This window comes from Gallinula chloropus (assembly GCF_964237585.1).
Source record: "Gallinula chloropus genome assembly, chromosome: 5".
Lineage (NCBI taxonomy): Eukaryota > Metazoa > Chordata > Aves > Gruiformes > Rallidae > Gallinula > Gallinula chloropus.
This window is the reverse complement of record NC_140090.1, coordinates 32635435-32660868: the sequence shown is the minus strand read 5'-3', so window position 1 is coordinate 32660868 and position 25434 is coordinate 32635435. Positions and strand designations below refer to the sequence as shown.

At 39.8% G+C, this 25434-nt stretch overlaps 2 protein-coding genes across 3 annotated transcripts in view; one reads left to right on the top strand and one right to left on the bottom strand.

Annotated features, from left to right (window-relative positions):
• The window catches only part of NBEAL1 (neurobeachin like 1), an 83929-nt gene extending 70956 nt beyond the window's left edge, over positions 1-12973 (top strand). For both annotated transcript variants that reach the window (XM_084265714.1, XM_084265713.1), the window contains 12 exons: positions 422-539; positions 1194-1291; positions 1597-1713; positions 2175-2264; positions 3395-3504; positions 4095-4267; positions 4722-4816; positions 6668-6784; positions 7369-7530; positions 8138-8286; positions 8974-9109; positions 11614-12973. In XM_084265714.1, coding sequence (XP_084121840.1) covers positions 422-539; positions 1194-1291; positions 1597-1713; positions 2175-2264; positions 3395-3504; positions 4095-4267; positions 4722-4816; positions 6668-6784; positions 7369-7530; positions 8138-8286; positions 8974-9109; positions 11614-11715 — 1467 coding nt within the window. In that variant the 3' untranslated portion in view covers positions 11716-12973. The remainder of the gene's footprint in view (positions 1-421; positions 540-1193; positions 1292-1596; positions 1714-2174; positions 2265-3394; positions 3505-4094; positions 4268-4721; positions 4817-6667; positions 6785-7368; positions 7531-8137; positions 8287-8973; positions 9110-11613) is intronic.
• Positions 12974-18124: 5151 nt separating this feature from the next.
• LOC311192567 (alpha-aspartyl dipeptidase-like) lies at positions 18125-25325 on the bottom strand. Its single transcript, XM_084265087.1, has 8 exons — positions 25201-25325; positions 25025-25113; positions 23807-23881; positions 23151-23230; positions 21585-21758; positions 20041-20100; positions 19170-19252; positions 18125-18624 (listed from the first exon to the last, which is right to left on the bottom strand). The coding sequence occupies exons 1-8, from the start codon at positions 25299-25301 to the stop codon at positions 18546-18548; spliced, it is 741 nt and encodes a 246-aa protein (XP_084121213.1). The 5' UTR covers positions 25302-25325; the 3' UTR covers positions 18125-18545.
• Between the last annotated feature and the right edge of the window lie 109 nt (positions 25326-25434).

Sequence of the window (25434 nt, the reverse complement as noted above, 5' to 3'; positions counted from 1 at the left end):
GTTAAAAGCACTGTGCATGTCAATAAAATGCTCAAAAAAAGGAAGGAGCCTGGAGATGCTACAAATCATTGGGGAGTTTGCTCCCCTAGGAAATAAAATGCAGAATTAGGTGGGTTTAGGCAATAAAGCTTCCCTTGCTTTTCATGGATTATTCTGTATGGTACAAGGAAGCAGCAGTTTACCTTCCCTTGCACAGTTGCATTTTAATAGTCCGGATGTGCTGTTTCACTATATTAATTTCCCCCGTTACCTGGCAGTTACTGCCCTTCCCGCCCATGGCTATCCTTATGCTTTACCCTGTATGTTGGCACAGGTTTGTGGATACTCTTAGTTTAAGAATTAGATATTTTTCACATAAAATAGTAAATACCACTGCCCCCTTCTTGAAGGTACTTTTGTCCTTACAATTTTTTCCTTCTAGGAATCTGAGTATGTTTCAGCTCACCTTCATGAATGGATAGATTTGATTTTTGGCTACAAGCAGAGGGGACCAGCTGCAGTGGAGGCACTCAATGTATTCTATTACTGTACTTACGAAGGTACAAAGCAGTATGCACACTTGTCATTGTCTTCAGACTTCTGGGTTTTCAGTATTAATATTGATTTGTGAGCATGCCATGCAGTAGCATATGGTGAGACAAGAGAAGTATATATGAAATATGGCAGTGTAACTTGTAATTTATCATAAAATAACCAGAATATTTGATGACCTTATTATTAGTTGTAAACCTGAAATGTTAATAGTTTGGGGGTTTTTTGGAAGGGGGAAGTTTAGTTGTCTTTTGTTTCTTTCTTTGCTGAAAAGCTTTTGTGGGAAGAGGTTACCTATGGTTTAAGAGTTAAGACAAGTTGCTTAAAACCATCAAATGCTGGGACATGTCAGTCTGTTAATTCCAAAGCCAAATATTGGCAGGCTTTTGTGTGTAACTGATTGCATGCATCGAGTATATGAAATTAAATTGGTAAAACAAAAGCCTGCAATTCTTGCACTTTATCAATACACTTCAAATTCCATGTGCAGAGTGGTATTTTATGTAGAGGCACCATCTGGGGGCTTTTCTGGGGTAAAAGGTGATAATGCTGCAATTAAATTAAGTTTTGCAACATTTGTTGACCATATTGCTTCTCAGTAAGTTCTTTGAATTATGTTCTTTCTCCTTTTTTCTACCCTTCTGATTCTGGTTGTGATCCAGGGGCTGTGGATTTGGATGCTTTAACAGATGAGAAAGAAAGAAAAGCTTTAGAAGGGATGATAAACAATTTTGGGCAAACTCCCTGTCAGCTTCTAAAGGTAATGCTCTTTGTTCCCTCTCAGTCAGACCTTTGTGGTTAAGACCAACTGAGTTACAAAGGGATTTTGAAAAAAGTGAAAAGGTAATAGTTTGTAATGTTAGGAATGTTAAGTCTTTGCCACATTACCATTTCTAAAAGTCACACTGGTGGAAATTTAGCATACCATTTTCAAAATAAATTTATTTAATTTAAGAAGGGAAATTACATACTTAAGAGTGTTTTCTCATAAGATTCTGAGTATCTTATATTGAACAAATTTATCAATTTGTCCAATTTTATATTCCTTCAAATACTATCTCCTAGGAACCCCATCCTCAAAGGCTACCAGCAGAAGAGGTAGTGCAAAGACTGACTAAAAGCGATACCTCTACTCTGAACCTCTTCCAGCACCTTACTGAACTGAAGTCATTCTTCATAGAGGTAAAAAATGTGTTACTTGAATTGTTTAAAGTTAATTCTGAAACTTCTGATAGTACTTGAAACAAAAGGTCACAATCTAGATAAAAATGAACTTTCTTCCTATTTAAAGAAAATATTTTAAAATGCAATGTGTAGAATATCAGCACTGTATTTTTAGTTTGCTTTATAGAGGTTGAATCTCATAAATTGTGTGGGTGGTAAGTTATCCACCACAGCAAAGAAGCTAAGAATGACAGTGGTGGTGTCTGAGGACGCAGTGAACTCGGTAGCTAAACTCACTAATTCAGGACAGAGACAGGATTTCGTTTCTGTGTGAACAGAGTATGTGTGTACCAGTGCCTTAGAGTACTGTACAGACCTGATGTTGGTTCCAGAGGCTTCAGGTCTTACTCTTTACAGGTTCTGAATTTGTCTGTTAGCTCTTTGAGAGAATGAGACTAAAACCATATCCTTTCTTTTAGGGAATCAGTGATGGTGTGCCCATTGTCAAAGCTGTTGTCCCCAGGAATCAGTCACGTTCCTTTATATCTCAGGGAAGCCCAGAAATCTTGGTGAGTTCTATGTGTCAATACTATTCTTAGACTGCAGACAGTCAACTAGATATATCTTTTTTTTATATAACTTTTAAACACTTCTTAACTCTTTCTGTTCAAATGTGTTCCTTTACCCTACAGTGAATGTCACTGGTAAGTATTTGTCTTCTGAAGAGAAGCCAGGGTGATCTGTTGAATGGTGTTTAAGAGCTGATGAGACAGGAGTGTAAGTTGTGGTGAGGTGTATTATAAGTTGTCCGCTTGATCCACTTGTGTGGTAGCTGTCAGTTTCCTAATGCAATGCAGTCTAGATTTAAAATGGCAGGATCAAGTTAATAGTGGCACTATTATGTTTAGCATAACTTTCTAACCCATATATTAAACTGTAGTGTATGTGGAGTATCTGTACTCCAAAGGCCTTCAGTGATCCCAAAATTAACTTTTGCATTGACTAATACAGGTGCTGGTACTATAGCAGATGCCCAGGTGATGAAAGGAGGGGGGTGGGGTTTGTATTTACATCTGTATGCATGGTCTGCATACTGGCCCCTGTGTAGTAATACCTGTGTTTTGCAGTAAATACTCTTCTCTGGTATGCTTATTTTCAGGTCAAACTTACTCTCCTAGGCCAAGAGAGTATGTGTATAAATCATTTGGAATTTGGACAGGTCTAAAATGCTCATTGTGCTTTTTCTAAATATCTGAAAGTAACCTTGAATATTTACGTTCCTTTTTTTTTCTCAGAAGCAGAACTGGAGTATATATTTTTAAATGTTACTGTGTTCTTATGTTAAGTATTAATGATTACTGTTTCAAAGACGAGAAGCAGCAGCTTAAACTGACCGAATTATAATTACATGTTTGAGAGGCGTTACTTTCTCTCTCTTCCTTGTCTCCCTACCCCCACTTTCAACTTCTCTGACCTATCTAGAACATACATGATTCTAACTTGGTGTGTATGTGCCGTGTGTACATTAACTTACCTGAACTGGATTTTTTTTTTTTTTACTTTGTGGGGGAGGGGTCTGTGTGCTTTTCTATAAATTCTCAAGAAGTCTATTCTCGATTTTATGCAAACCCCATTACCATGAAAGGCAAGCAGAAAATATGTCTCTGGATATCCTGATGTCTCTCTCAAACTTTTTTAGGTGACAGCGAGTCTGAACTGCATTATTGGAACTCACGGTTGGCTACCTTATGATAAAAATATCTCCAATTATTTTACATTCATCAGAGATACCACAGTGACAAATCCCAAGTAAGCGAATGATATGGGGAGATGCAGATGAATGCATCAGCAGTAATAAAATACAATAACTGTTCAACAGTCTATGGATTGTACAATTTCATTGGCTGAGTTTTCACTTAAGAATGCATCTCCTGATGTTCAGGAATATTCCCTCTAATCTGTAATACAGTTCTAGTAGGGAGTAAGTGGCATTTCAAGGTTCGTCATTCTTGGAGCTACTTCTAATTTTTTTCTATTTATCAATCATAAAATAATCTTGGAATATGAGATGAGCAGTCTTTATATGTTCTTACACTCTACTGCAGATATTTGGTGGTTACATTTATTTGGTTTTTAGAAGATTCCTTTTTTCTTTAATACTTAATAGGTACATGAGTTATCCATAAACAATCAAATTGTATAAAGGGCTGAGAAGATCTAAGCCACTTACTGATGGCAGCGAGAGTCTTGCCATGATTATCAGGGGGACAGAATTTATTATTTTTTTAGATTTAACCTCTTCTAAAGATGCAATTTCTTACTAATTTTTAAGGATATAAATGCAAAATACATAGATTTGAGCTAAGGTTACCCTTAACTGCTCATCATTTTGCTTACAGAACACAACGCAACATGAGTGGTCCTTTTGCACCAGGGCTGGAGATCACCTCTAAGTTGTTTGCTGTATCCCATGATGCAAAACTGCTGTTTAGTGGAGGACACTGGGACAATAGCATCAGAGTGACATCTCTTACAAAAGGCAAGCTGATTGGACAGCACATCAGGCACATGGGTCAGTAACCCTTTGTATTGTGAAATGAAAGATTTCATGTTGTACCTTGACGTCTGGTCTTTTTGGAAAGAATTGTAGCAAGTGCACTTGGGCAGACAGGCGTAGCAGTTATAAAGACATGGCAGTCTAGAAACAGAATATTTGACCACAACTATATCTAAATACTTAAAAATGGGGTTTTTTTTTGCATTGTAGTGATAGTTTAATATACTTTCAAAACAAGGCTTGACTCCTGTTTTTAGGTAGGAAAGCTGATTAAGTCAGGTTGATATACCTGGCTGTACAATGACTTCATTGTTTAATACAGTCTCATCAGCTGCTACCAGAGTAGAACATTTATGCTGATTACAGATCAGAATCCATTGTTGACATATTGCATGTGTATTGTCGCTCTGTGGGAAAGTAGTCCTATACCTGTATGATAACTTCCTGATTTTTTTTTTCCTTTATCTAGACATTGTGACCTGCTTGGCAATAGACTACTGTGGAATTCATTTAATTTCAGGTTCCAGAGATACTACCTGTATGATCTGGCAAATAGTTCACCAGGTAGGTTAATTAAGCACTCTCTGAGAAGCAGTTTCAGAATGTTTTTCTGGTGCTTCTCTGGTTTGCTGTGATGGTTTATTGATTTCCTTTCTTTCAGGTTTTCAGGGAAGATAGTCTACTAAAATTGATTAGCTTAGTAATTTTGTTAACTCCAATTGTCTTCAATGTTTGAAACATTCACTATGTCGCTGGAGTACAGTATTTTAGGGACAAAGATAGGCAAATATTGTCTGTCATTCAACAGAAGAAGAGACAGTCTGCTTGAGACTACTGGAATCAGGCAGAACTGTGTTTATAATTGAGGATTTCTACATTTCTAGGCTGCTGTTCACTCCAGCAGTTACACTTCAGCATTGTGCTTTCTCTGTGGGAAATACCGATGACTAGTCCAGGAGTGAGCAGAGACGTCACTAGTCTGTTACCTGGATTTGTGTTGGCATTTTAGAATTTTAATATTGGTCCTATGCATCTCACAACCACTTCTGCTTTGTGAAAGCACATGTGTCCTTACACTCAAAATGTGAAGCCGTTTCCATTGCTACGCACTTTAAATGTTCATTTTTGATTGCTGCATTACAGACATACAAGTAGGATTAACTGCAGGGGCAAGCTGTCATGTTATGGACAGTACATTTGATCAGGTCACCTTGTTCTTATTAAACTGAAGTCAGCTCATCAAACCAGTACAGTGGCACATAACTGCATGTGGTTTTGTGGAAGCTGTCTTTGTGGTGGAAGTATTTACAATTCTTTTGAAGTACTTCATACCAGTGGTGCATGGTTGAAAAGGTGAGAGCCATAGTGCTTGCAACAGTGGGCAGTTTTTTTGTCTCAAGTGAGGATAAATGTTGGACTTATTGTAGTTTCTTAGTCTCCTGAGGATGATGTATTGAACTTACTGAAAAGATACTTTATTTAGAACTACTTTTTCCTAAGATTTTTGAGGAGGTTTTAATGTATCGGATGTGTAAATGATACTGTATGTATTGTAAATTCTTCTTGTGAGTCTTATCACAGTCTCTACAAACAACAGCAATGGATTATGTACTGTTGCTTCCATTCTACTTGTCTGCTCTCCATTGTTACCTTCTTTCTCAGTTCTCTATTTTAACGCCTGTTCTGCATTCCTGCATGTTTCAGGCTTTCAGGGCTTGGTTGGCAGGCGAGTTTCTATCACAGAAGGGAGAATAGAGTCCTTTGCAGAACTACTTAACTGTACCTTCTCTCGAAGCACAGGTCTTGCCTTAGAGGTGGTTCACAAATGAGTCTGTAAATGCTGACAGTACAGTTGCTGGAAAAAAGTACTAAGTTTTGTCACCCTGCAGTTGAGTGGGGAAATTACTGTTTTTAATGACCATTCTTGCAAGGTTTTGTTTTCCTTAGTTACTGAGAAGGATTATTTCCTTACTTTTCTTTAAGAAATGGAACAGAGTTACTTTCAGCTTCTTTAAGCTTGGCTGTGAAGATAGTGCTTCACTTCAGGGCAAACTGTAAGAACCAAACAAGCCCAGATGCACAAGTGAAGAAGTGGGTGGATGGGTGGGTGAACAACCCCTGTTAGCACTGCTCACTGTGGTCCTTGCACACATGGACATCTGAAGGGGTAGAAACAAATTGTCTAAGTAAGCCTGTCTTTCCCACCCACATAGAAACTGTATGCTCATTCATTCTTGTGGTTTCAGTAAATAGGGCTGCAGTAAATTGAAATTGGAATGGATGAGTTACGCCTTTGGTTTTGGCCTATGTCAAATATACATCTCACACAACTTACACTGAAGATACCAGAAACTTATTTTTTGTTTGTCCTTCAGCTGCAAGAGAATGTGTCATTGCACTTTTTGTTACTCTCAGGGAGGAGTGCCTATAGGCCTGGCACCTAAGCCATTACAGATCCTTTATGGGCATACTGATGAAGTTTCGAGTGTTGGCATCAGCACTGAGCTGGATATGGCTGTGTCAGGATCCAGGGTAAGCATCCTCCTACTTTTCCCTTCTTTGCCACTTCTCTACTCAAACCATAGAGCATGTTTGAAGTTGATAAAGAATAATACAAAAAATGTGACTGTTTCACAGTTTGTTTTCTTCAGCCTTGCACATCAAAAGATTTGTGCCATCTCCCTTGTGGCTTGATTAAATCAGACTGTCTCAAACTGCTCTGCACAGCATAGGCCTCAGCTGACCATGTCGCGTTGCTCTGCACAAACGAGCTTTAATGTATGTGGACTTCTGCCTTGCTGTGCTACACCAGCAGGCTGCTGAACTCTGACTCTGTGCTGCACATAATGACTAATTGCAAATGTGACCTGTGAAATGGCTGGTTTACTGCTTGTCCTTCCCCTCTTGCCCTGTTTGTATTTGGGTTTTTGTATGCCTATAGTACATGGCCTCAAGGGGAAGGCTGCTTTGCATGGAGTTCCTAATGCTCAGGAGGTTTGATTTCCAGTTAAGGTTTTATGTGCTTTCAAAATGTTCCCTCTGTATTTCGATACTCTTTCTCTGTATTCTGGAAATTTACCTATTTGGTAACAACTTACTGAATTCGGTCACTGCAGGATGGGACTGTCATTGTCCGCACTATTCGGAAAGGTCAGTACGTGAGGACTTTGCGACCACCCTGTGAGAGTTCTCTCCTGCTGACTGTTCCCAATCTGGCTGTGTCCTGGGAAGGCCATATAGTTGTCCACACCAGCATAGAAGGAAAAACTACTCTGAAGGTACTTAGGTCCATGGAATATCGTTGCTTTGTTTGCTGAAGACTTTAATCATAAGTGTACCTAACTTTGTACATCTTTCCAAAAGTAGTGAGGCTTTTTGAGCATGCTGTATCTGTTGCCATATTTTTACTAGACAATTTGAGTGAAACTTGATTAAAAGATAAATCACAGACATAATGTGCTCCCATAAGTTTCATGAAACTCTCCCAACACAGTAGCCCAAGTAGGCACTAATGAATTGTTCTGGGAGAGCTGCTTTGAAAGGGAAAACTAGGAGAAACAAGTTCCATTGTGCACAAAACCAGAGGCTTATAAGGGGAACAGTAAGTTCTCTGTGCAAGATGCCCAGTGATTGCACTGATGTTTCTTAGTGTTGAAGAGATCTAGAAGATTCCCAGTGTAGCTTTGTCTGTTGAATAGCTATGTAGTTCCTTTAACAAAGGTAGAGCTGTTATGATTTCTATGAGCATGAGAAATTCTTGGAAGACAAGTTTGTTGTATGTAAGGCATGATAGCTTCATTGGGAAGGTGGGGAGAGAAAAGACAGCAAAGAATACCACACTCTTAATCTAGCCCTCTGTGACAGATTTATTTTTGATCTATTCAGGATAAGAATGCATTACACCTCTTTTCTGTCAATGGAAAATATCTGGGTTCTGAGACTCTGAAAGAGGAAGTGTCAGATATGTGTGTGACTGGCGAGTACATCGTGATGGGCAGCTTACAGGGATTTCTTTCCATACGTGATCTCTACAGGTAATGTATCATCATCAGTAGGTTGTCACTGAGATGCAAATTCAAGGTCTTATTGAGAAATGGTTGTGTAACATGGACTTTCCTTGGTGCTGTAGGTGGCAGCCATTGGTTTTTTAGAATGTTCCCGAAAAAAATCTCTTGGGAGGGACCAAGATAGGGAGAAAAGAAAAATGAGAGGCCATGCCAGACCCCTTTCTTCTGTCATTTATCCCCATTATAGACCTAGCAAACTGTCAGAATTTAGGAAGAACTGTCTGACATCTGCAGGCTTTCATTGTCCCTGTGTCTAATTGTCACTGGGAGCGCAGGAATTTCAGGATCAAGACTCCTGTAGTTTTGCACTTAATTTTAAACTCCACGTACTGCACTGTTCTATAGAGTGCCATTTCTCCTCCAAATGGGAACAATCTTTGTCACTTAAGCAGTTGTGGGACTATTGCTACTGTTCTTCAGTGAAAAGTCTTAATTTACTGCTTTACCCATCTATGCCTTTCCCTGTTACTGGAGCTCTGTTCTGGTGTGTGATTAGATTGTTTCTTAGGAGATTACGGTAGCTGAAGAGGCAAACTGTGCCCTTGAGAAACTGTTTTATGGAACATCCAGTGGACAGCAGTTTCAGCTGATTCTTTGCAGTACGTGCAAACAAATACAACGATGTGCTTTCACTGTTGTTTTTGTTCATTTCAGCCTGAGTCTGAGCATCTCCCCCTTAGCCATGCGACTGCCAATTCATTGTATTTCGGTCACCAAAGAGTACAGTCACATCCTTGTGGGCTTGGAGGACGGCAAGTTGATTATCGTTGGTGTTGGCAAGCCAGCAGAGGTAAAACCCACCATCAAGAACTTTATCTACCGAACAGTGGGAAGCTCACTGATTTCTGCTTTCCAGTTGAGCAAGAGGTCTCCTCTATGGCAGGGTAAATTTAAGAGCAAGTTTCAGTTTTCAGTGGGAAAGAAATAACTTTTGAGACTGCTCTGCTGAAATTTCTCATTAAGAATCAAAGGTATATAGGGATCGCAGATGGGAAGCTCAGCTGGACTAACTTCCAGACTTTATCACTCACATCTGAATATGCAGTCATAGTAGCTAACCTTTTCTGAACAGGGTAGTGTTGTCATAGACTTCTTGATGAAATAATTTTCCAGAAGAAAACTGGATACAAAAGAAAGCAAGCTACTTTATTTTTTACTGTTTCTGTCAGATATATTTTAATTTGCATTGACTGACATTGTGGGGGGAAAGTATTACTTCTTTCTGTTAAGAGTCTCTAGTTGCAATGCACAAAGAATCGCTTGTGTAGGCTCCCAGTATGCTCTGTGCTCCATATGGTGAATATAAACTTGTTGGTACTGCATATGCAATATCAAATACAGAGCATCCATTTGTCAAATATCCCAATTTTTCTTGTGCAAAACATAGGTTTTGCTTTAAGTACTTCTCTTCATGACTTTCAAACTTGAGTTTGCTTAAACCTGCTTTTCTTTATAACCCAGTTTCCGTTGTGCTGCAGTGTATTTATTTGAAAATGTGATTATCACTTTTGCATGACCTTCAGTACATGCCAGAAAAGTGTTTCTTAATTTTATATTTTAACTGTGAAAACAGAGTGTCTTTATTTGCCAGTATTTAAAAATGTTGCATAGTTTTAATATTTGAACCAGGCTTCACACAATGGTAGTCTGATTTTGCTTGCATGGGATGGGGAGGAGAGATTTCCACTGACATCCAGTTGGACAGCTTTTTTTCCTACTGCAGAATTGACAAAGAGCTGTTTATGATGCAGTTAAACATTTGTTTGTTTGTAACAGCAGTTTTCAAGCTACTGTAATTTCTAAGCTTCCTATTCCATAGAAAAGATCTTCTTTAGGCTGAAATGTATGTGTATCTGAAGGCTTTTTGTTTCCTTATCCCCCCCCCCCTCCCCCCCCCGCCGTTCTTAATCACATCTATTTTTCTAACTATGGAGAAACTATTATGAATGTAGAGGCTTTCCAATTTTATTTTTTTCAGGATTTTCTGTTTAGAATTCAGATGGTCTGCAAGCTTAATAACCATATAAATAGATCTTAAAAAAAACTACAACCAAACAACACACATATAAGGAACAACGTTATTTTCTATTTTTCTATAATGGCATCAACTAATATATTTTAAAAGCATCTGTATGTGGGGTATTTGATTGATTTGTATTTTGAAAGGAATATATTGCTAGTATTTAATCTTTATACAGAAGACAGTATTGTAGTTCTGGGTCTTGATGGTGATATTGATCCTTAAGATGAAGGGAGAGACTGACCCTTACTGTGCATAAAGTGAACCACTGCTTGGTATTAAGTTTATTGTTTCTGCATTGACAGCATGCAGCACAAAGTGAAGTGTAACAAATGCTTTTGTATTTTTAACAATTCTTAGCATTTGAGATGTTGCAGGAGTCTGGGGGATTATCACCTGTTAGCATTAAACCCTGTCAGCACAGTGCCTTTTCTAGAACACTGCTGCTGTGATGAGACAGTTCTTAAGCATGCTGAAGTGGGAGTACTAACTGCTGGGAACTGAGCTCAAACTTGTGCACGGGGTTTCATAGCCTAATCAGCTGCCAGGCCAATCACTACTGGCCAATCATAAACCGAGTACTCCAGGGGTAAAATGAAAAGAGTTTCTTGCAAATTCTTGTCAGATTGCAGACCCTGCCAGGTGCTGTATTTGATAAGGCCAGTGGTTGCTTTATATCTGTCTTTGCTTACGAAATAGTCAGTTTGAATTATTTCTGGTTTAAGTTTTACTCTGGGCACTGCACCCAGGATCTTTGGAAGACTGTATAAATCTGACAACAGAAGATACCCTTTCTCTTTCCTTCATTCTGCCATCACTGCCCTGCATTTCGGCTATCTCTTCCTTTTCACTTCAACAAATTTCTGTTTGAAATCTCTAAAATAAAATGTCCTTTCTTCTAATTTTGTTCATTCTTGCTTGATATTCTCCTCTTTTTTTTTTCCTTCCTATCAAAATAGCAATCTAAACACTGTTTCTAAGCTGTTTGAAATAGGTTAACTAGTAAGTGCACAATACTTGGTAATATCCCTTTAATTGTGAAGATCAGAGAAGACTGGTTTAGTGTGGTGTCTGTTGTTTTTTGTCAGTCCCAAGAATCATCCCTACACATAACTTTTAGTTTGTTTTAAAATATTTTTTTGGTTGGTGTAATTTTGTTTATGCTGTACATTGTAGTGTCTGCATTTCACCAGAATCAGTGTCTGAATTCCTTTTTAATTTATCCACCTTATCCCTTCCCCCTCCTTTTGTTTCTCTGAATTACTTTTAAACAGATGCGCACAGGTCAGCTTTCCCGAAAGCTGTGGGGATCAAGCAAACGGCTCAGCCAGATTTCATCAGGAGAGACTGAATATAACACTCAAGATTCCAAGTGATTGCTGCTTCTACCTTCTCTCATGGATTCCAGAAACATGTTTAATCTTTTGGTCACTTTAAATGTATATCTCGGCTTTCAGGGGCTTGACTCTTAAGCCTGTTGAAGATGAACCTATGGTTAGAGGTATAGTAATAAGCATATGTACTCATGCAAGTTAGCTGGCTTGCATATTTTCCTTAACTCCGACTTGGTCACAGCAGAATCCCTCTCTAAATAGTTGCTAAAATGGTGTTTCAGAAAAAAAGAAAAATTAAAAAAAACCAAACAAACCAATTCCCCCTCCCCCCCAAACCTCTAAACCCACATTTGCTAATCGAATGTAAGATAAGTAGCATTTTATTTAAACCTTAATAGGACCAGATGCTCCTTGATCACAAAGAAAATATATGGCTTTGATTTCACAGTGTAAATTGAGTTCTGGCAGTTGCAGTGGTCACATTCAGAGCTGGGATAGCTGACAGTTACGACCCTTCCAATATGTTTTTTAGCCCAACAAACAATTTATTGCAACTTGTTCCTGTAAATGGCTATTGCTATCTTCTTTTGTTTAGTTCCACTTTTAGGCTGTTCTGCAAGGAACATCTGTATTGCACTACTTGATTATCAGAAATTATTTAAAGTTCAGGCATGAATAACTTCAAAGGAGTTGAGGGTGGTGAAGGAGCTGAAGGAGGTAGGAAATAATTGCTGCTGAAATTATTTATATTGTTAAATAGACTAAGGCATGCACCAAGAAATCCCATAATATATTAAGTATCTTGAAGAAATAGAGGGGAAGAAACAGTATCTATATCGATCAAAGATCAATCTGCTTCATTAGTAAGGCAACTCTACAAACAAAAGATAAATTTCCACTGCAAAATCATTTAAACAACTTTGCAGCACAATTTAATTAAAATAGCACCTGTTTGTTTCACAGCCTGGTGTTCACCAAAACAGTGGTTAGCCATCTTGTTTTTTCTGTAAAAACAAGCTAGGAAACAGACAAAGTATACATTTTCAACATGTATTTAAGACCCCAGGAAAGAAATTACCAGAGCCTTGTGTGTGCTACATCCAACAAAGTAACCATGGATTGTATGCTCTGTTTTGAAGAAGCCATTACGGAATGTTTTGGTTTCATGATAACACAATGATGATAAAGTGTTTTCCTGTTGTTCTTAAATTTTTACAATGTTGTTAATTTAAATGATAATCCCCATACTGTTGGAAAAGCCTCGTGCTGAGGGAAAAATACCATTTTTTGGATCAGCAGGTGAAGGTATGTGTGCATGTGTGTATATATGTGTGTATGTTTGTGTGTATATATGTATATACATGTACGTATGTCTACTAAAAGGAGAAAATACCGTGGAGTAAGGGAAGTATAGATATATGGCAGAGCTATAAGCAGTTGTTGGCTAGTATGTTCCCTTTTGGCTCCCCTTTTCTTCCCTCTCCCATCACTTTTCTTGGTTTTATTTATTTTTGGAAATGAATGTGTGTGATATCTCCTATAAATGTTATCAGATACTCCCTGTGGCTGGGGAGCTGTTGAACTACCTGAGGAACTCCATAATGTATAATCTCATTTTAGTAACTTTGAGCACAGTATTTATTAACTTCATAGAAATACTAATACCTCCTTACGCTGCAAAAGGATAATCTTTACGAATTCTGTTCTTAACTGTTTTCTCCTCAATTTCTTTAGTGGGGGGGAGGGGGGCAGGGAGGAAGTCCCTCTTAATGACTGGTTAGTGTGCTTTGTAAAGGAAGTTGTGTTGCTTTTTCTTAACTTTTGTAAATTAAATAATAAATCCAAATGGGTCTATGCATAGTTGCAATACTCTAATCACTGTGAAAGACTGGATCATCTGGAAAGTTAGGAGAAAATAAGAATTATTTCCCTGAGTTGTGTGCCAAGAGAGCATTAGATTTCTAAAAGTAGAGCAGTGTGTGTTTTGTTCAGACTCCATGTATGTGTAAAAAAACCAAACCAAATCAAAAAAACCCACCACATCCCATATTTTCAAAAGTTACAGAAGTGAAAAATGATACTCTAAATAAACGCTCTATCCAGTAAGAGTCCCAAGGATACTGTGCAAGTATTAACTGTGTATATGAGAATGTGAAGTATGTTTGTCCATTATGATTTCATGGAGAAAGGATTTCAGAGGAGCTCTTTCTGTGTTATGGGAAGTTGAAACCAGAACTAGCTTGGGTCACTGTGTTGATGGGTTTTCTAGGTATGTGTATATGGTCTTTTAAATGCATGTATGAGGTTAAGTGTTTACTTGCAGGGGAAGGCGCAGGAAATTATGCTATTTTGGGTGAGTGGAATCAAGTGGAAAAATTGAGGAGATAAGTTTTTTGTAGTGTTTTGTGAGAGCATAGTTTTTGTCACTTGCACAGAGGGGTTTGTGTAAGGGTTTGAAAGCATCCTACTGTGGGTTAGTTATGTTTGTACAACAGTTGAGTTAATTTTTTAGCACTTCCAATATTACAGAACACTGAATATGCTGTGTCAATTTAAGTAAAATATAACGTAGTTGCAATAACGTAGTTGGGGATGAAAGACTTTGTGGTGAAGAGCTTTGACATTTGAACACCATCTTTTCAGTGCATCACAAGCAGTAGGTGATCTTCACAAATGCCTGTGACGAGTTTAAACATGGCCAGTTGTTGGGCTCTCAAAATTGAGGCTGGCTTGTGCTCTGCACAAAGCAGAAGCAGAGTGAGGGGGCATACAGGTGAGCTCTGGGCTGCTTCGTGCTGTATGCAGAATGGAAGCATCATTGCCTTTTGATCTCTCATACTTGTGGCTGGGAGGTAGGTAGGTATACAACATGACAGAGACCCTCTGGAAAGACCCCCCCATAGGCTTGAAGGCCAGCACTTTAGATTTATCTAAAACCAGCCTTAAATAAATAAGTGTGAGCATTAACTGGTTGTTTCTTTCAGTTTTAACTTGTATAAGTCTTTTTTAAAAGCAGAAAATAATTTTTCTGGTCAGCAGTCTAGGTTGGTTGAATTACAGTCTGCTGTGCAGTGCACTGTGAATTAGGGAACTGACTTGCATAACTTTTTGGTTTCCTCAAGTCCATAAAGCTTTGGATCACATTTTGGTTTTCATGTAGTATTGGTGAAATAAGATTCTCCTCTGGTTTTGAAGTTTTTTGGTTTTTTAAGTTTAAAAAGTAAAGCTGTGAGATGAAAGAATTCTGATTATGAATTCAGAATCAACAAGTCTTAGTGTTTCATACACTACATTTATCAAGATCTGCTTGGTGATATCTTATATTTAAATTTTGGAACAAGCCTAATGATATTTATCATATAAAAGTTTAAAATATACTTACCTTTGAAGCTGAGTAAGTAACTAGGAGTGTAAATATATATATATGAAAGAAATTGAAAGCTGGTTTTCCTTTGGTACCTGTATATAAATGAGATCAAGTCATTAGCGGTATTGAGCAACTTCTCCCTAGCAGAGTTTTCAACTTACCAAAGAGTAGTATTTAGAAGACCTCTCTCCTTTATTTCAAGTAAAATATTTTTAGATTTCTCTTTATCAATTTATTTATAACTCTTGATAGTGTTTTCAGTTGTCCTTTTGTTTATACTAAAGAATGTCATCTAGTCTGTGCAGTTTTTGTACTATATGAACATTCAGAAAGTGAAATGTTTGCTTTTCAAGTTAGCATCTGACTTAAATGATTTATTCTGTGTCAGTACACTCTCTAATACACTGTCATAGGTTATCTAGAAACCACATCCTTTATCATCCATGTACTTTACCAGCACAAAATAATAACCCAAATCTTAACTGCACTTCACCTGATGGTTAATACACATTGTAGAAATTAGGTCTTAGGAAGCCTGTTTGATTAAAAACAAACCCAACAAAAAACCAAAACCAGTAGCAAAACAAATAATACACACATATTACAATTGTCTTGAAAATTTGCAACATTGATAGAAACAAGCTTTATTCCCTTGATATACCTTACATCATGGATGTTTTCACAAAACACGTTTATCAAAGTTTTTACAGGCTTTAAGTAGTCTAGTTAATTGGCTGCTTTATAAGGATCATGTTTAAGGTTGTATTTCTATGTCCTTTAAATGAAGTGCAATGAGCTAAGTTTCTGCAGTGTAAAAATTCTTCACGAGACTGTTAATAGTCCTGCATGAGTTTGCTTTAAGATAGCCCTGCAGAAGTCATAAATTAATTTTTATTTGTAATGCACAATGATTAGGTAGGTCTTTTAACTCTTGCCTTAGTCAATGGGAGCTGTATACCTCACTTCCCTAGACTGCATCTCCCTCCTCCCTCTTTCCTCTGCAAGTCTTTCCCAGTCTTAATTGACAAAGTCATTAGAAAAACATACATACAGCAACCAAATGCTTTGAAAAGCTTTTTCTGTCTATATTTAATTGAAAACATGTATTTATGTAGAGATGATGGTATGGTAGGGAGCTTTAGAGCTAGGGAGGGGAGTAGAGGAGGTGTGAGCCTCCCGCTCCTGCATTGAGGATCTGGTTAGACACTTGCTCTGTATTGTCACCGGAAGGCACGTGCCTCTTACACTGTTTAAGATGCCTTGCTGGCTAGGTTAGATGCTGAGGGTAGGTGCTGTGATTTATTTTTTCCCTTCCTCCTTTCAATTCTTCGGAAAAAGTGCATATAAATGCATATTTTATTGTGAAAATAAGGCCTGATCTAATAAATAGGTGAAAGCACTAGATTCTATGATTCTATGATTGGATTATATGTAATTGGTTGGAAATTCAAGCATGTGCTGCAGTGCTTTCTAGAGTGGGCTTTTCATGCTTTTTGGTTTAAAAACAATGTTGGTTTCAGCTGTAAACATGACATTTGTTAATAGTCTCCTTTGGGGGAGAGTAGTAAGTTTTTGTGGAGTTATATGCATGTGGGCTCATTGTATACTAATGTTTGACTCAACTGAAGTGTTTGGAAGATGTCTTTCCTTCCATCCCAAGGAGCCAATCTCTCCTTGTTACTACTAATTGCCCTTGTTAGCACATGCTTTTAAAGGAAGTAAGGGTTTTCAGAAAAGCTACTGCAGTTAAAAAAAAAAAAAGTAAAATACTAGTGTCCCTTTCTCTGCTATTACAGTCATCAAAAGCCTGATTGCAGAAATGCCTCTGAGTGGCAGCATAGCATGCTCAGCACAGTTTGGGTCGAGCATATTCATCTTACTGCAGTCTCTAACACCCCATATGTGAGGAACTCCTTGTAGCATTTAATCAGAGGTATCTTTGTTCAGTTTTAATTAACCTTTTTGCTGTGCATCTGCGGAAGAAACTGGTGAGTCTCTCTTGGTTACCGTTTGTCCAGATGACACAGCCGAAATAGGTGTTTCACCTCAGGAGAGTCCCTCCAGTTGTGTGTTCTTTCTGTTCTCAGCTGCTGGACTTGGGAAATTTGGCAGGTATTTCCAGAGCTTAGGTCTGTGATTATACTCTGCACAGACACAATTTCGTAACACACCTTCTGTCCCAGAAGCGTGACTGTCAGTATAGATTCTGTTTTAAAGCTGCTAAGTTGTTTTGAGATTGAAATATAAATCATCCAGCCATATATATCATAGAGGCCACTTGTTTATTTAGCTTCCTATGTAGTCAGTATTGTTCTCTTGAGGGAGCCAGAGTTCTTTACCTTGAAGTAAATTTTTAAAATAAACTTAATCTTGTACCTGACAGTACTGCTTTATTCAGACATAGCTGTGAGCTGTTGCTTAAAGAAAGCCATGGGGGGTGGGAAATCAAGGAAAACTTACAATACCTGCTCTGACTCAACCCTTCACTATGCACGGGCAGCTCGATGTAAGATTAGAGAAACGCTGCTTGCAAGACTTACCTCCCTTTGGTCGGTGGCTTGATGGAAGGTGTGATGGTACTCAGTCTGCTTGATGAATCTTTACTGAAGCTAATGAGGGACTGGAAGTAAAAGCCTTACAGCAACAGTCAACCGCATCTTTTGGTAATTCTTACAGATTGTGCAATTATGTTATTACAAATGGATTTTTAAATGCCAAAAAATGCCTTTTTAAAGAGTTAAATGTTAGGTCTGAAGAGTGTTGGAAATACCTACTTTCAAAAATGAGCCTTCAGGGCTCTTTAATGAACTTGCTGTCAGTCTTCTGTGCAATATCTTTTTCCCTTCTGGGTGCTTTAAGAGTATACTGTATGTCTTATATTGTTTTGATTGGTATGTTGTAAGAGTGTGTATATTGGCTAATGATGGATTTTTTTCTGTACAGCATGGTGGAAGATGTTTTAAAATTTTGCACTTTTCTAGGATTTGCAAGTTTGTAACCTGACAATTTTTAACATGCACACTTTTGTACATAATTAGCATTGTATATATTTAATGAGTCTGAAGCAAATAAAAGTAATTGAATGCATAACTTCTCCCTTTATTAATATCACAAAAATGAAACGAAGTGTGGAAGTACACTGAATGAACAATCCTTTCATTTAGTGGATAAAGCTAGGCAGCAGGAACAGCCAATTCTGTATCCTGTCTTAATTGTGTTAAGTTTCTTTTTGGTGGGGAAGAAATCAAAGTGGATACACAATTGTACAGACACTTTCAGACTAAGAATAGCTATGAATATTCAGGTATTGTTAGAAAAATTGTCTCTTTGCAGGGAAGGAGATGTGTCAGAGACATGAATTAGGTTGGGGGAAATAGCCCACTAATGCATATTTATCTTTCTTTATAAAGCTAAGGTTCTTCACCCACCCTGGGACTAGAAGCATCTATTTCCTCCTTCCTCATAGTCTTCACGTATAGTGACTTTTGCTGAAGAATATGCAAGGCTACAGATTTGGGAGATTACTGTTAGTCAGGAGGAAACTGAAATCTGTTCCAGGCTCGTGTTCAGTCGGTTTCTTACCCCTGTAAATAAGAAAAAACACACTGTGAGCTTTAACAGGAGCTAGGACTACTGTGCTTCCATCTGTTATGAGGGACAGAATAAGGCTTCCTTATTCATAACAAGTAGAGTTTTGACTCCCTCCCTTGCCTGCATCACGAGATACACATATTAGATTTCTTATTAGTGTTCATATGACTCAAGACGTCGACTTCCCTTGTTCTGGAGTTCCATGCATTAGGACCAAACTGGCGTTCCCCTGGGCTTTGGTAACTGAGCTGACTCCTGGGGCTCTTTCTGTGAACAGTAATTATAGTTGTGGAAACAAAAGCGTCAATGGGTGTAATGCCATAGCACTTGCAGGTAAGTTAGACATCCTTTAGAGTGCTGTCATGCTGCCTCCTCCTTTGGAATGTAAAGCAATACTCATGTTTTCTCCAAAGAGAAATGGAAGCAAGGGATTAAGTAACTTCTGATGTGGGGGACAGGCAACATGTGCTAGGGATCTAACAGAAGTCTCTCTTCCTTTCTATCTGAAGGAGGACATCCATTCAAATGAAGCACTTACCTCAAAAACAGACGTGCTCCTGTCACTCCTTGCAAGGTGGCTTTGTCTCCTTCCACTAGCAGCATCGCACCTTCCCGCAAGCCCTAATGTAGGTGGAAACATTTAACACTATTTTCAAGCTATTTGAAAGGCTGGAATGCTCATCACAAGCAGATCAGTTTTAGTGCAGCTTGCCATGACTACAAACAAGACTTTTACGCTCACTGACTTTTAGCAAAGATGCCAAGACTAAATTAAGTGAGCTACCTTGTTTTAGAAGCTGGTTTTCTTGTTCATTTTACTTTTTCCTTTTAAAAAGAAAAAACCATTAAGGAGAAAAAGAAAATGTGTTTTTTCCACAATTACTTCCATTACCACCATTCTTAGATCCAGTTTGGGCCAAGCAACAGCCAGCTGTGTTTGTCAGTGCACAAACTTTATATTCCCAGCTCAAACACAAGGACAGGAAACCCAGAGGTCCAGCTTTACCAGTTAGGGATGCTCTAATTGCAAACATGCTAATGAATGAGCAAAGTCAGAAACCTACGGAGTTTGTACTAAAATATAAAGTTAAGAATATCTGCAAAAAGTTTGAGGGGGGGAGGTATCTTACAATCTGCATACACCTCACCTACAACATAGATCAGAGGTGCCTAAACTATTTTGTCTGGCATCAAGGCTCCAAGTATCTAATAGGCAGAATGCATTTAATGTCTTCTAACCTGTCTTCTGCAAGTGAGCGAAATCCAAGGTTGATGCTCTTAGCAAGACTATAACTAACCTTCATGCCCCAATTCTGTAAGTCTTGTGGGAAAAGAGAACCCATGCTGATAGCAAGAATGTATTTACTGTGCCACAGCCATGAGCTTTTTGACTGGGAACTACTACTCACCAGAACTGGAGGGGTGTCTGGTTCTTCATGATACTGACGAATTCTTTCTTCTCTTGTCTCCTGCAATAATGAGCATAGAGTTAGCTGCATGGGAAGTAAATTAGGAGTTGGAACTATTCACGTAGTGTGATACTGAGCAATTTCATAACATTAAACAAAGCAGGTATTCTGCTTCCCCTCAAGCAGAATGCTTTCATTAGAATAATGTATTGCGGGAAAGCACAGGATTGACTTTTAATAGCTATGTATTTCACACTTCATCACTAGCAGCAATTGCTGTAGGTTGATTAAACAGAACTTGCATAATTCCAACCCTGAGAAGCCTTAAAACTTCCACTCAGTTCATCCAGGTGGCTTGTTCCAATGCTATCTCTGTGTGTTCATCCTCAGAACAAGAGCACTGTGGAAGATGATGTAAGCAAATGCCTGAGATGCTGTCTTTATGAAAGAAGGTAGTGAACCATGGATTTCCACTGATTAAATATCTGCTTGTTTGTTCTTGAGTAGGTATTACACTGAAGAATTTTCTTCTGTGAACAGCTCTACCATGTTTCCTGTGGGTTTGCTGCTGAACTGAGCAACAGTAGTTAAAGAAATCAAACCAGAAGGATTTGTTGGTAAGGAAACACAGGAACACAGCAGGGACTTGATACATCACAGAGCTTCCAGCCTCCTCTCAAAGAAACAGCAAAAGTTATTTATAGGGAGAAGACTGCCTGCTTATCTAGTGACAAGCTGATTAAATGAGTACCTTCAACTTTACATTCTAAATTCTAGAAGCACACCCTGATCCTCCATCTCTGCAGTGTCTCCTAATTCTTAATACTTCCTCTAGCAATGAAGAAATTTTTATTATATGGAGGAAAGTATTTGGGTGGTTAAAAGATGCACCGTGGAAACCGTTACCTGAGGAATTAGCTCCTGACAAGCTATTCTAGAATCAGCTCCTCCATACAGTGGAGATGTCATTCTCTGTCTTTCAGCTGTGCCAGTATGTGTGCTTGTTCAGTACTGGGCATTACAGGCTGTGCTCTCTGCAGGGACACTAGGGCCTAGGTATTTTCTTACACAACAGGTTTGCATGCAATCTCAAGATCTCCCTGTTCTGATGGTTCCTTTAGATATTTAAGTCTGTTAATGTATGTTTAAGTTAGGTCTTCTCGGGCAATGGGCAAGGCTGACTATGGCAGGACTTCCCAGACACGGTGTGTTGCGTCTTAACCCTTCATCTCTATGTCTTCTCACAGGCACACACCCTGCCCCATTTCATGCCAGGTGTGAAGCAGCAGTGTTTCAGACATTGCAAAGCTTCTGTTTGTGAAAAACACTTTGTTCTACCTCATTAACACTGTTGCCAACTCTTCTTCCCACTCAAAAGAAAAAAAAAAAGCTTTAGAAGGGAGTAAAATGTTACTGTCTCACTGGCATTTCCAACTGCTCTGGGCAGTTAGACGTTCTACAGCTTTGTAAGGCCCTACAAATGCATGCTGTGGTTACACCTCTGCACCCTTGTTGCTGTGTTAGCTCTGGCATGCTTTACTTACACCCATGTGAGTGCTCTTAGCATCTGGATCCAGGTAGTGGGGGTTAATATTAAAAGGAACTAAACCTAGGGCCTGCAGGGAAGGTGGATAAACGATCGGCATGTCATTGGTAGTATTGATGCTGATGGTGGCAACATTAGTTCCTGCGCTGGATCCCATGTAAGGAATCCCATCCTGAAAAACAAAAGCAATAATTAGTATGTCATATCACAACTAGGAACTGCATTTTATAGCTTCTTCTGTCAAACTCAGCAATTGGAGCAGGCTTGGGCCTTCTAGCCCATCTCACTGCTAACTTTACAGGTGAAAAACAGAACAAGAATTCAGGTTCTGAGGCAAGCAGTGCCTTGTATATACATGGTTGTCAGAGAACTAGCTGTTGCATGTCCTGTCCTTTCAACGCTGACTCCTTCACAAGAGAGACTGTAAGGTTGTCAGTGCCTATACTGGACTTTGCTCTTAAGAGAGGAGTGATGTGTCTACATTGCAGTTACAGGAAGTATCTGAAGTAGCTTTTAACTAGCTTTTGAAGAGAGTAGACAAGTGGTAGCCAAGTAGAACGTTGTCACAGCATCAGCTTACCATGACCAGCCAGTTTAGTGTTCGTTCAGGATTTACTACTGTGGACATAGTACTATGTGCTATGCTGTATACAGGAGGATTCCACACAAACATGCAAGTATATGGATAATGCTATATTGTGCAAGGAAGCTATCTTGAGAGAACTGGTGCTAATATAGCCAAATAGCTATCTGGACTTCACTTTGAACATTGTCTGGCTTTTCTGCACAAAACGGGCATTGAATTTCCATATATTAAGACAGCCTAGCTAACCTTTCTTCTTGGCAGCTGGCCTTTACAAACATACTGTGCTTGCACAGATCTGCCTCAAGTAGTTTGCAGCTCCCCATTGCTAGGGGAACACCTTCCCTCTGTTCTCCTCCATGGATGGCCTATCTTTGCTTTAGGAAATTCACCAGGAGGGGCTCAATGGCATTCATGCCTATCAATTCCAGGTCAAGGAGGTACCCAAAGTAATGACACAATTTTCAATATGAACAGGACATTGTCTAAAAGCCATGTATAGATCCAACTCTATTGTCAGTTTATTAGCAGACAGCATGCCACAAACACGTCTGTATCAGCAAGATACAAAGTGGGCATCTCAAACTGCAGAACACTTTCTGGGCATCTCAAGCTGCAGAACAGTTTCTGGACATCAATTAAACTCTGCACTGCTTTTTTTTTTTTCTTTTTTTTTTCCTTTCTCCCCTCTTTTGCTGAGGGGCTTACTTCTAAGGTACTACTCAGCATTGTACATCCCACAGCTTTACAGTTCCCCATCTGGGAACTTGCCCTAGAAAGGCAGATTGCTGACCTTAGTCTTTCCAGGCTTCAGTGACTAATGACAGTCTTATTCGGACATGGATTTCAGGTTGCATGAGATGGCTCAATATTTGAAATATACTAAAGACAAAGATGTGGAATCCACATAGATTTGTCTGAACAAAAACTTATGTATGAGATCCTACCAGTCAGACTTGGACTGAGTCCTATAGTTTTTACCTCAAGAACTCTTTTCCTGATCTCTTGTATCAAACTGTTGTCGTAGAGAGCTTTCAGGAGACGGAATGTGTTCCCACCTCCTGCAGAAAGAGAGTCCAGCATAATGACATGCTTTCATCACCAGTTTTAACAGTCTTTACAGACTCAGCAGGCTCAATGATTTCTGTGCTTTATTCAGGGTAGTATCCTGTTCTGAGGAGCAGTAAAAACAGAAGCTCCAGAAGAATGGTCATTGGACAGGCTCTGGGCTCAGGCTGCAAGTCCTTCTTGTAAGACTGACAAGTCTTACAAGAAGTGGACTGATACCCAGGAGCATGTTAACAGGACTCTGCTTAGTTTGAGCATACTAGCCCTGAATCTTCTTAGACTTGATAAAGTGATGATACAGCTGTGATGATCATGTTTTGAACACTGAAGTCCTGTTTGTATGAATAATTTGAAACTTACTGGGGACAAAGTTCCATTAACAAATCTTTCCTTCCCTTCCTACCACTAATTTATGGTCTTACTGTTCCAAATTAAAGTACTGTTTTCTGTAGTTTCTAATAGTTGCTAGGCACAACTTTTTCTCTGTCGTCTCTACAGTGCCAGTTCTGAGCAGGGGTGATCCAATGCCCTGCACAAACCCTCATCAGAGAGCAAGAAGTAAAACTTACCAATAAATATTGCTTCAGATTTCCTTACAGCTTCCACTGGATCACAAGATTCATGAATGCTGTCCAGTCCATAACCTTAAATGAAAAAGTATTTACCTTTGCCACTTCCATTTGGAGAAAGAATATGGAATGTTTAATCTCCCCCTGCCCTCTTCCCTGAGACAAATGTCTCATCAGTCATCCAGGGAAACTTCAGAGAACTTTACCAGAGTAAACCAGAGTATACATTAGTGCAGTGCTTCCACATCCAGCTGTACCAAAGTAAGTGTTTGCTATATGGATATACATGCTCAGTGTCTAAGCGTGCAGCATTTCACTCATCAGGTGCAGGCCAAAGCACAAAGTCCTGCTGAGCATTACCAGCTAACTAGAAAATAGGAGCAGGGGAAAAGCTGTCAGGCCTTAGTTTGGCTGTGAGTCTGAGCAGGAGGTGCCATCTAGCATCCCTAGTGCAAATATCTGATCTGAGTATTTCTTGGTAATAGTTAAAATGTCTGGCTTTGACAGATGTGCCTTGCTGGGATTCACTGAGTACAGGAAGTGCCAGGAGAGCCAGAAGAACATGGACATTTGATAGCAGCAATCTTTCTGCAAGACAAGGAGCAAAGTGTGCTGCCCAGGGAAGTGAGTACTGATTATTACTACAGTAACAAGTCCAAAGTTATCCTGAACTTTGATAGTGTAGGCTGCTCTGGAAAGGTCTTTGCTTGACGCAAAGCTCAGTTGCTGTTCATCATGGAAATATTTGGCTGGTTGAAGTGCATTATAGTAGCAGTCTTAACTTTACAGCAGTAGTTGCATGCCTGGAGCAGAGGTTTAAGATGTACTGGAAGTGATTAAGGAGGATGAAAAGATGCCACTTAGTATTCAGGAATAAAAACTTCCTCCATGAAGTGGTTAGAAGTGTTGCAACAAGATTTCTCCCAGAGACCTCTAAAGTACCTACTTGTGGGTAGAAGGCAGCAGACGCCTCCCTGCTGCTCTCCCTCCCGTTGCTGACGGTAACCTGGCAGCTTGCCGCAGCGCTGGCCGGGCCCCTCTACCCCCGCTCGAATCCCAGTAGAACAGACGGAGCAGAGTTGCTGGCCCTGAGGCGTTCGCAGCCCCGTCCCGGTTGGCCAGCGCCCGCCCGGGTGCTGCTCACCAAGGCCAGCCCCTGCGGCGCGGCTGCCCCACGGCAAAGGCGGCAGCCGCCCGTGGGGGCTTGGCCAGCCTTACCCAAGCTTTCAAACTTCTCCCTCGCCGTCCGGGCGTAGGCATCTCGGTCGTGCAGGGCGTAGGGAACGAACAGCACCCGCTTCACCTTCCTGGGGGAAGAGGGGACAGAGTGCTTGGAGCCGCGGCGGCGGGAGACGGCCCGGGGCAGGCTCCCGCAGTCCCTGCGCAGCGCTTACTCCCCGAGGAAGCTCTTGATGTGCTGCTGACAGTGGCCCAGGTACCCCCCTCCGTGCAGGGTGGAGTTGGAGACCAGCAGCAGGCGCCGCGGGCTCCCCATGCCGCCCCTCGCTGTGGCCGACGGTGGTGCACGGAGCCCGGCCCGGCCCGGCCCGCCCCTTCCTGCCCCGCCGGCAGGCCGCGGGGTGGGGCCGAGCCGCCGCCGCTGCCGCCTCTCCCGCCGCCCCGGCCCG

What these genes read in the sequence shown, in the direction of transcription:
- LOC311192567 (XM_084265087.1), bottom strand. Translation starts at nt 25,301, where the DNA reads ATGGGGAGCCCGCGGCGCCTGCTGCTGGTCTCCAACTCCACCCTGCAC. An exon ending in GGAGAAGTTTGAAAGCTTGG is followed by an intron (nt 23,882 to 25,024) that starts GTAAGGCTGGCC and finishes TTTTCATTTAAG; the next exon opens with GTTATGGACTGGACAGCATT. An exon ending in TCAGGAAAAGAGTTCTTGAG is followed by an intron (nt 21,759 to 23,150) that starts GTAAAAACTATA and finishes TTTGTTTTTCAG; the next exon opens with GATGGGATTCCTTACATGGG.